This window comes from Epinephelus moara, chromosome 4 (assembly GCF_006386435.1).
Source record: "Epinephelus moara isolate mb chromosome 4, YSFRI_EMoa_1.0, whole genome shotgun sequence".
NCBI lineage: Eukaryota > Metazoa > Chordata > Actinopteri > Perciformes > Serranidae > Epinephelus > Epinephelus moara.
Window position 1 is genome coordinate 16225345 of NC_065509.1, and position 11513 is coordinate 16236857.

Sequence of the window (11513 nt, forward strand, 5' to 3'; positions counted from 1 at the left end):
GAAACTCCATCTAGTATGGCTGGTTCTCGATGCTTTGTGATAGAAAGTTAAATGCTTTTGTGCTTTTCCTGTCCCATGTGAGGAGCTGATTTTCTTCTCACACTTTCACGACAATGTCACGTTGAAGTAAATCAGTGTATCACAGACACGTATATCCTGTGATTTCTTACACCACGGGTTTTTTTCTTCCTCCAATCAGCTGTTGTTTTCTCAACAGGACTCTTGTGTCACTCTGCGGTGTGAGCTTTGGAGCAACAATGTGGCTGCTGCATGTTCTCCATCAGCTGACGGAAGGGGTTTCTTCTGCGTCGGCTCACCTCCCCGTCCCGGTCTCCCCTCTTTCCCGCCCGGCCCTTACCCGAACCTGAACCAGAGCCCGAACCCCCCTGGATGGACTCTGACGAGAGGGGCATGGCTGAGGGGTTGAGCGGCGGAGGTGGAGGCATGGAGGGCTGCTTCTGCTTCTTCACCTGTTTCTCCAGGTGTTTCTGGATGGCTGAGCCCAGCACAGCCACCTCCACCACTGCCCCGTACACCTCCCACGTCATTCCCTTTTCATCCCAGCTGACCTCCTGCACCGGCTCCTCACATTTCTCCTTGCAATTTACTGCCTCCTTTGTGTCCTCTTCAGCTGCTTCCACCTTTTTCTCTTCGGTTTCTTTCTCCTTCTCTTTGTCCTCCACCACCTGCTCCTTTGTATCCTCTTCCTCCTCCTCCTCCTCCTCCTCCTCCTCCTCCTCCACTATCTTCTCCTCTATGCTTGCATCGTTCTTGATGTCAGGAAAAGTCGTGACGGTGGGCGTTCTTGGGGTCATAGGTGCTGTGGCGACAGAGCGAAACTCCACCTGCTGACCCACCTGCAGCTCAGCATCTTTAGTCTCTGTGCCTACACCTTCACATCTCCCCAAAGAGCTGGGGAAGTAGAAGGCGTGGTCCCCCTCAGGAGGGGTCATGGGGCTGGTAGCCGCAGACTGACACTGCACCACCTCCAGGCTCACCTGGGTGCGGATGTTGTGGCAGCCGAAGGGAGCTGGAGATTCAGGGACAGGAGGCTTTGTCACGTCTCTCAACTCACGTGCACCTTCATTTTCTTTCTCTTCTGAATTTGCAGACTTAACGTCTGTTTTTGGTTCGTCACATGCGGACACAGAGGATTCTACGGTTTCATTTTGTGGCAGGTTTGTGTTTGAGGTGTCCTGTACATCAGGGGCAACATTTTCCTTTCCATCCTCCTTCTTTACATCATTGTCTTTCTCTCCGAGTTCCTCATATTCATCTATTTTGACCATCTCTGGCTCGATGGTAAAAAGAGATGACTCAGCCTTCTCTTCCTCTTCCTCATCATTGTTGCTATAGTGGGTCACCAGGATTGTAATGTCTTGATCCATACTGCCCATCCTCTGCTGCTTACTCAGCTGATTACTATCCTCCAGAGTTACTTGAGAAACTATTAACCCGGCAGCAGGGCAGCTGGTGGAGCTCTCTGGAGATGCATTCGAGCTGAGGCCCTCGCTCGGCTCCTTTGATATGGCAAATTTCAAAGCTCCAGCTTTCTCTGACTCTTCCAGACTTTGTGTTGCGGGGGAACTCTCCTGTTGGCCACTCTCCCCATGCTCCTCACTCTTTTTCACTTTCTCCCCCTTCTGCACCGTCTCCCTCCCGATGAGCACTGGGAAAGCCGTGGTCGAGGGCGTCTTTGGGGTCATGGGGGATGTGGCCACAGAGCAGAACTCCACCTGCTGACCCACCTGTAGCTCAGCATCTTTAGTGTCAGTGCCCACAGCTCCAGACTTCCCAAAAGAGCTCGGGAAGAAGAAGGAATGGCCGCCCTCAGGGGGCGTCATGGGGCTGGTGGCCGCCGAGTGACACTGAACCACCTCCAGGCTGACCTGTGTGTGCATGTGTTGCTGGCCGGCAGGAGCTGGGGTTCGTGGGTCTGAGGGGCCTGGGGTTGCTGGCACAGGCACATATATATTTTCAATGTCTGCGTCTTTTTCTGTGGTTTTATCCTGAGACGTCTCCTCCTGAATTTCACCATCTCCATCTCCACCACTCAGGAGCTCATTAGAGATTGTCGCGTCGTTGTGTGTGGCTGCTGTTGTTTCATCATCTTCAGGCTGTTGTGTCAGAGAAATGGCGTCAGTCTGCGTAGAGTCTTTTACACAACCGCCTCCTGAAAGCGCTTGATCTTTAGATTTTGCATTCTGGTCTCCCTCTTCAACGTAGCTGGCATTCGTGTGATGTTTTGGCTGATAGTCCCCTTGTGTTGTTGACTCTTGACTCGTGTTTATCTGAGGTCCCTCGGGCTCAGCGCTGCCATCTGAGCCGCCTGGATGCTCTCCATCATCCGTCTTCTCACAAGGCTTGTGGTCCTCTCTGAGACCTCTCATCTCGTCTTTCAGACTTCCCATTTTGTCTTTGCATTTAAGTGGTGGAAGTACCTGCAGGGCACAACACAGCACTGACACACTGTGCAAATTGTAATCACTAACTATAAGAAGCTCCAGCATGTGCGGAGGATAAAACAAAGGTTTTTGTGATAAAAATATTCTATCATACGATGTCGATGTCAAGTATGCAAACACTGACATGTAACCAAGTTACATCATACATATGATGGAAATTATTCTCATGCTTATTTTGTATCGTAAAACACTGTCATCTGGGATATTTACTATTATTAAACACATGCATTTTACATGTTATTTTTTATGTTGGATTCTTTTATCCAACATTTCACTGTTAGATTAGACATCAGATTGCATCTTTCTACCCTACAAATGTGCTCACATAGCTCATAATCAAGTTCTGTTTGATCCATAATCTCATAAAAGCAAAGCCATGCACAGGAATCTAAAGAACTTGTCAAATCTTTTAACTATGAAAACAAACAGGATGAAACAAATTGCAGGAAAGCACGAGTAACAGACATACCTCAGCAGTCCAAGTCAGACTGAAGTCTTTCCATAACTCACTCTCTCACATTTGGGTCAAACACCGCAAAAATCTCACCGTCGATCGAGACCTACATCTGTCCGAATGTCTCCCCTGTTGATTGATAGTGATTGCAGCGGCTACAGGTTTGTCTCTAGAAGAATCTATCTTAGGCAATCCTCGCTCTTTAAAGCTGTGGCTGTGTCTGTTGAAAAGCTTCACATTTTCCTGTTTCCCTGGAAACCACGGTCGGGCTCTGGCAGTGAGTGGTAATGTAATGACAAAATCTCTGTACAGCTCTCTAATCATCAGTAAATCATAGTAATTAACACCAGGTTCTCAAAGCAACACAATGGCAAAGTGTATGCAGAGATATAAACCTGTGAATCAATGAAGTGGCTTTTGGGGGAGACTGTTTCATTTAGAGGAGGCAAAAATTGAAGATAAAAGCTCTCATATCACTACAGATGATCAGCGTGAGCACTCCTGAAGGGAGGGTGAAGTATGCAGAAGAGGGATTTCTCTTCTTAATAATGAATTGCTGTTTTTAGATAAGACAGCAAGCTGCATGTCTGTGAGGGCCAAATTTGTTTGACCACTCTCAGTGTTAAGAAATCACTCATAGTAAAAACAAAAACAAAAAAGAAAAGCCACTTCCTCTGAACCAAATTTGTGGAGGCAGATCATCACAGTCTTATCAGAGGACCAGAAAAGCAACAGTCTTGTGCAGGGAATATTTTAAATATTAGTAAATGTGAGTGTTCTGCTGCAACAGTGAGAGCACATGAAAGACAGCGGGGGATATCAGCTGAAGGAGCCTGGAGGAAGAGGAGCTGCGCCTCCCACACATGCACACACACTTGTAAACCACCATGTCTTTCAGACTCGTTCCTCCCCCCAACCTCTCCGCTTTGCGACAAGTATTTCTCCAGAACCTCTGTAATTCAGCTCACCTCGAATAATTGTGTGGGACTGAGGATGTTTACCTTTCCCTCATTTTTTAAGAAGCTTCCCTTCCTTGATTTTACTGTAACGGTGGGCTGCAGCTTGGCCAGAACACTATGTACTGACAGAAGTAGTCTCACCATTAATTCAAAGGCCTCCACCAATCCCCGGCCGCTGCAGAGTGCTGTTGCCTAGCAACCATGTTAGTGTGATGCAAGGGAGGTGTGCTGCTGAGGGCCAAGGTAGACAGCCCCGATCATATTCTCGTCAGGAGCCATCAGCCTGCCAAAGGCCATCTCCTCAGCAATGTGTTGGTATTAATGACCGTGGTGATTCGTTAGCGAGCCAAAACAGGATGCAGCACAGACAGACTAACAGTGTTATCTCCACTGTGTGTGGCAGGATATCACATTTTTTAAAAACCTGACAAACAAGTTGGTATCTGTTTTTATTTCCCAAAATAGTCACATGTAATGAAATCTATAATAAAGCAAGCAACGCAAATGGAAAAAAGGAGAGAGGAGAATAAGAAATAAAAAGACAATTTATAAAGATTTCCTTTGGAATGTTAGCTGTGTGGAGATACAGTATATATACTGTAGATATATATATCTATCTCTTCTCGGGCTCTCTGATGCCAACATACTTCCATCCCAACATTATTACTTGTCTAAAAATGGATGATGAGACAAGTTGGCTCCAGTGTTTTAGCAAAAATTGTTCATTTTTTTTAGGGATCATTTGGTCTCCAGTTTCTGTCCAAACTCCTTGATGGTGTCCGTGGCCTTGTCCGCAGCTTTTTCTATGGCTGCCTGAGTCTGTTTGCCGGCTTCTTGAGCAGCTTCAGATAGTCAGAGTGAAGCAGAGGAGAAGTATGTGAAACAACAAATCAAACGTATGTCAAGTCACATGCAAAGTTATTCACATATATTAATGTGCACACAAAAAGCTTCATTCTATTTCTCACATTTTGTATCTAACATCATTTTCACCCAAGCTAAATTTGAGTGATCTGTATTCCTACAGTCCCATATCACACACAGTGTTACACATGTCAAATAATACATTTGCAGTATTTCCAGTATTACCTGCACTTCTACACATTTCTGCTCTCACACATAAATTGATTTTTTACATGACATTCTTTTAGCTTATCTTTCAGTGACTGTTAAATATTCAATTCTGGAGCTTGTTTTTTCTTCATCCTCTGACAGCTTGTGTCTGCACTCTAAGAGCAATGCATCTATTGTTACATCACAATGCTACAAAGACAGAGCAGTGTGCACTTTACCTGTATTGGCTGTTTCTTTGGAGGAGTCTGCCACCTGCTGCACAGCATCTTGAGCTGCCTGCACTGGAAAACACATGACAGAGACTTACAGTAACTGACCTCAGGAGACAAAAGACTAAAGCAGTTTGCTTTTCAAGACTTTAACTCAAAGTAAATGGCTTAAACTTTGAAGATCAGAAATTCCAAACCAAGAAAGATGCTTTTCTCTGTCTACCTTACATTTGTCCTGTGTCATCTCACAGCTGTAGTTTTGTACCTGCAGTGTCTGTGACTCCCTTCGCAGCCGAGTGGCTTGTGCCTTTCAGGCTCTCAAAGGTCTTCTTGAACGAGGCCATGGCTCCTGTCTTTGTCCCTGCAGCGTTCACACATCCGTCTGAGCCGACAGCAGCAGGAGAGGCTGTTTAATACCCTCTGTTTGGGCCCGACACCACCGAGCCTGCACGTTCCAGCCGGATTAACCCAAACAAAACCCACCCAAAGAGCCCTGATCAGACTGGCATCCCAACTATGGCAGCACCCAGCCAGGGGCCAGAGCCCGCTCAGCAGATTTTACACATCCTGTAATCAAACCCCCCAGACAAGAGTGAGCAAAAAAGGGGAACATGTGAGGACGATGCATAATAGCTCCTCACTGAGACCAACAGGCATCTAATGAGCGATCTACTCCAAAAGTGAGTTTAAACAGGATCAAACAACACTTAACGAATGGTTTCTTTTTTTACTTTTTATTTACAGAGGAATGTATGTCTGGCTTAACACATAAACCTTTATATTGACAAGTCCTGCAATTTAAAGCACATACTGATTTGACAACCATTATGATTTCAAGACATAATATATTGACTTTAACTTGTTAAAATCTTCAGTACACACAAACACACGCACACACAAACATGTATACTCTGTCAATTTCTAACAGATTTACTGGAATGATTTCACAAGCAACTATAAAGATACAATGTAAAAAACTCTTACTTCAAAAAAGTTTAAAGAAATCTCCAAAGAAATGCAAAAAAAACAACAAAAAAAGAATAAAAAGAAAAAGAAAGAAAAGAACCCACAAACAGGCATTGTCGACACTTAGGAGGATATTATTGTTTTCATATCTGCTTGCAACCGGACATATTTATTTTTTCCACTCCCAATGTCTCATTGGAAGATGATGAACATCTATTGCACATTTCTAAATACAGACACACACAAGTACAAAGTCACAAGCCCTGGCTCTGGACTCATTTCATTGGGAGGGAGTCAAGGAAATGAGACAGAGAGGACAAATCCTACATCTCAATAAATACCTACACCCAACACATTACATTAATAACATGACATTTACAATATATAATAATAAAAGATTTGTCTTGAAGGAAGAACATTTTTCAGTGGGAATGCTTGTGGGTTTTTTTTGTTGATTTTTTTGCAACGGGGGTATAATTGTAATAATTTCAGCATTTGTCCTTTTTATTATTAGAAATATTATTGTGCTGCTGGTTGGATGGTGGCTTGGACTGGTGCTTTTACGCTTCTGGCTCGTAGTCCTGGCTCTCCTGGGGAAAGAAGAACTGATTTTAAGAGACAGCAGGCAGCACAAAGAAGATCCAGGTTAAACTCAGTAGTAAGACTTTAATTAAGGCTCATCGGCGTGAGATTTGGCTTGAATCTATTTAAGAAGAATATGACAGAGGGCTTATGGTGACACATTATCGCGCTCTGCTGAAGGCAATGATGTCACTCCATCACAGCTGTAAGCTTCTCTGCTGCTTCAGTGCCTCTCTCCAGCCTGCAGAGGGCAGCACAAGCCTACACCAGCTTCAAGGACGTGTCGTGAGCACATTCCCAGCATCCTTGTAACCCTGCACACGCCTCCTCCATGCACATGATCATAAAAAAAAAAAAAAAAAAAAAAAATACACAGCCTCCAGGAATGTGCAATAGTCTTAGGTCATCTAATGTGTTCACAAAACCAAGAGTGATACTGGATGAGATGGATTTTTATCTCCAAATCCTCCCTAACAGGGCTTGATTCACTCTGCAGTACTCTGGCTCCATGTTCACAGCAATGCAGGGAGACCCTGACATTACCCACAATGCATGGAGGCGGAGAGCGTCATCACCACACCCATTCAGACAGAGCTTGCACATCGCTGGTGTAGCAGAGGGTGGGGGAGGGGAAAGCGATGCGGAGGAGAGGAGTAGGAGAGAGAGATGGAGGAGGACATGGATGACACAAGCTGCTGCCTCTGTGAAATTCACTTTTAATTTGTCAGGGAATATTTCAGTTATATTCCTTTAACCAATGAATGCAATAATCCACTGAGGGGAGACTGGAAGTGGAGATGAAAAGAAAATCAGACTAAAGGCACTAAGTAAACCGAACATCACTACACATCGTGCAAAATCTCACATCAATTCATTCACTTAAGCTGTTTCTTCATTTTTAAGATCATAGTTTTGTAACTAAAAGCATAATTCAAGCAGTGCTTTAAATCATAATCTTCTCAACATTATGTCCATTGTGCGGCATTTTTAATTTACTCTTTGCTTTTTAAAATCTGATTTCAAAGGAAAAGGTTCTGCACAGTTTGTCTCGCCCCTGACAGCCAAAATCCAAAAATAACCATCTGTGTCAGACTCGCATCCTTCTACACACACACACACACACACACACACACACACACGCCCAACGCTCAGTGTAGGTAGGTGGTGCTATATTCACTGTACTCGCTGTACAGTGTGGCAATTGGCTTGTTGAGCCCTCTGTTTTCATTTCCAGAGAAAAGGAGAATTACCTCAGTGTGAGCTGTAGTGTTTGTGTGGGACAGAAGTGGAGGGCAAGTGTGGAGTGCTATTGAAATGCAATACAGCTAAAATGTGTAACCATGCAGAGCTGGTGAATACTGATGAGCCTCCATTTACTGTAACTGAGTTGACTCAACCCCGACTGCGGTCCGGCTTTACAGGCTTTTCACAAAACATTTAAAAAAAAGCTATTTTCAGTATAATCATATGGTTGATTTGAACACACAGACATGTAGAGCAGCTACATGTATGACCTTTGTATCTCTTAGGCTGATTACCTGCTGGGTCTCATCATATGTCTCCCCTTCTGGCTCCAGCATTGCCTCTCCCTGGCCCTCCATGGCCTCCTGCCCGTACTCCTCAGGCTGCAGAGACACAGAAACAAAGATGGAGACAATGAGGAAAGAAACGATCTACAGTAACAGAAGAAACTATACATATTTGTAGTACATTATCATTACATTTGTCTCACAGAGCTCCCAGAGGGCCTAAAGACTCTCAAAGACATCTGCATGAAAAAATATTCTGTCTGTTGCACAAAAAATATTTTTTATCTGTTTCGTTAGTTGCAGTGATAGTTCATAATCCACGTAGCAATATGTCCTTGCTCTTTTTGTACAGCACAGGATAAATATGAATGTTTTATTTTGTATGAAAATATGAGTTAATAGAAAGTTAAATCAATCTGCACAAATGTGAGTGATAGAAATTTTAAGAAGAAGACATCTGCCATTACAATCTTCTTTGGATCAGGAAACAGCCGCAACTCTGGAAACAATATTCTTTCATTCAGGTGGTTAGAGGAGTTTTTTGTCAGATGGTAAGTACAATAAATTCTTGTTAATGTTAAATAACTTCGTCGATTTTTAGTTGTGCTAGCACTTTGGCTCTAGGGATGGCAATGTCGCTCTGTCAGTCTGTCCACCACTTTGGCTCAGACTGAAATATCTTAACAACTGTTGGATGGATGACATTGGTAAACACATTCATGTTCCCCTCAGGAGTTATTGTAATGACTTTGGATATTCCCTTAACTTTTCATGCAGCACTATCATTAGGTCCAATACTTTGGTTATATGTCTAAACGTTAGCATGCTAACATGCTAAACTGAGACGGTGAACATGGAAAACATTACACCTGCTTGAAGGGAAACTTCACCCACAAAATCACCATTTGTGTATCAGTAGGTCATGCAGTGTTACATTGAACTTATGAGGAAAACTTTTTTCTTGCATGCCTCCAGAGAAAATGGAGAACATATTGATTTATTGAATTAATGGGGACCACACACTAATATCAAAACATCAGTTTACAAAATCTCACACAACTCATGCAGTATAATCCAGGTCTCATTTATCCAGTCGTATGCCCAGTGCTTTCCAAACACATACATCTTCACTAAAACATTGCTATTTAAAACTGAAGTGAAAGTGAAAGTTATCTCTACTCTCTTCAAAACCAGACTTCAATACTAAGGTTTTAGGAAAAACGCATGTGCTTGGCAAATACTGAGCATATGAATGAATAAAATGAGACTTGGATGTTAGAGGTGGTCCTGAATTAATCAACAAATCAATAGGTTAGCCATAGGTTCTTCATGAATTTAAGGTAACGCAACAACAAGTATTCCTATATTGTCAATTAGCATTGTCATCGTGAGCATATTAGTAGGTGAATGACGTTGACATTAAGCTCAAATGCAACCAGATGGCCCAAGTAAAGCTAGCATGGCTGTAGACTCTTGGCCTCATTCGCTGTAAAATCTGATTCTAAATTCTGCGCCTCCAATGTAATGGCAATAGATGAGAAGCAAAAACTGGAGCTTGAAAAGACTAAAACTAAGGCGTAATTTATACTTCTATGTCGAATCGAAGCAGTACCAACATCACAGGCGTCGACGTAGAGCCTATGCCATACCCTAAGACCCAGCCTGACATGCAAATAGGCATCGCAGCGACACAGACCTCCTGTCTAATTTGTAAGCTGAAAATTTTTTTGACTGACTTTGATTTCACAGATAAGAAACAACAAATTGTGAAGACAATAAAACCTCCACTAAAATAGCATTTTAAGTCTTGTGTGTGATTTATCCTTAAGGGATTTATCCTGGCTTCAGATGAGCAGAGGAAATCTCTGCTCGTTACTTGGCTAATTTATACTATGTAAAATGCCATAGGCTTGTGCTAATAACGTTAGCATGTTGTATTTGTGCGGAAAATGTGTTTAGTATAAGACAGTTGTTTTGTCGGTGAACCCTGTGAGTTGTAACAGAGTCGAATTTTGTAAAGTTACCTTAGTTAAATATTGCTGTTGTCCCTGGCTTCATTTGGGTGGAGAGAAATCCGCTAGCTGCTAGGCTAATTTATACAATGTAAAATGCCATAGGCTTGTGCTAATAACGTTAGCATGTTGTATTTGTGGGGAAAATGTGTCCAGATAAAGACAAGTGTTTTGTCTGTCAATGCTGTGAGTTATAGTGAAGCTCATTTGTGTACTTGTGTTTGAAATTGTCTCTATTAAGCCATGTTTAATGTGTGTTTTGAATCGACTAGCTTTCACAGAAAGCTCTGCTAACAATAACTATAAATATACTGTTTTAAAAATCGTTCTTACTCAAGTGGATGGCTGAGTCTACATCACAACTATAACGACAGTGGTGAAGAACTCATCAGGGTCACTTTCAGAGTGAACGACAGAAACACTGACAGCCAATCAGTATTCATCTGAATTAACTGGGCGTCCCCATTCTACATAGCAGATGACATTGAGGAGAGGTCATTGAGATTAAAAAAAGCACCCGTTTGATAAAGCAAACCAACTACACCTGCTAACCATGTCATCACGCAGAGGAGAACCTGCATCTACTGATGGCCGAGAGGCTCATGCTTGTGACAGTGCCAGATGTTAACACCATGGCATCCTCCTCGGCTGAGCTTAGCGTTACCTAGCTCAGTGCGGTTAGGTGCTGACTAGCAGTAGTTGCACGCTTCCTTCTGCACAGTGATACAGTTGCTGGGTGTAGTTCAGTGGAGAGAAAGTAGTTCCTACATTAAACGGCTCACAACAAGGTTTGTGGATTATCTTGAGTAAGAGGGTCATGATTTCTTTCTTTTTTTGGTGCTTTGAGCACTACAAGCCAAGTGACATCTAGTTCCACTATATTTAAGAGAAGGCAGAAATCTCTGTGGTCGATATCTCCAACACTCTGCAACTGACACCAAAACAATCTAGACTGATAAACAGCACTACAGGTCAGAGATGGGGACTCGAGTCATTGTGCCTTGGACTCGAGTCGACTCGAGTCGCTGTTATGATGACTTGTGACTTGACTTGACAAAAAATAAAACACTTGAGACTTGACTCGGACTTGGAAGTTAAAGGCTCAGGACTTGACTTGACTTGAGACACAATGACTTGAATGACTTGAGTGTTATTCACATCATGTTTTCGGTTAGAATATAAAATTAATAAATTAATTTAAAAAATAATGTCAATTACCCGGTAGGAGCGCAGGCTGAGAATGGCGTTGTCATGATTGGATCA

The 11513-nt window shown here is 43.0% G+C and overlaps 2 protein-coding genes across 2 annotated transcripts in view; both read right to left on the bottom strand.

Moving 5' to 3' along the window:
- Positions 1–208: 208 nt before the first annotated feature.
- LOC126389490 (G protein-regulated inducer of neurite outgrowth 1) lies at positions 209–3090 on the bottom strand. The gene is made up of 2 exons (XM_050043220.1): positions 2935–3090; positions 209–2441 (listed from the first exon to the last, which is right to left on the bottom strand). Exon 2 carries the CDS (start codon positions 2409–2411, stop codon positions 228–230), a length of 2184 nt encoding a protein of 727 aa, XP_049899177.1. The 5' UTR covers positions 2412–2441; positions 2935–3090; the 3' UTR covers positions 209–227.
- A 2789-nt stretch (positions 3091–5879) lies between these two features.
- sncb (synuclein, beta) overlaps positions 5880–11513 on the bottom strand; it is a 15653-nt gene continuing 10019 nt past the window's right edge. Inside the window, exons 5-6 of the mRNA XM_050042926.1 lie at positions 8248–8334; positions 5880–6717 (exon numbers count right to left, since the gene is read on the bottom strand). Of these exons, the coding sequence (XP_049898883.1) occupies positions 6688–6717; positions 8248–8334 (117 nt within the window). The 3' untranslated portion in view covers positions 5880–6687. The remainder of the gene's footprint in view (positions 6718–8247; positions 8335–11513) is intronic.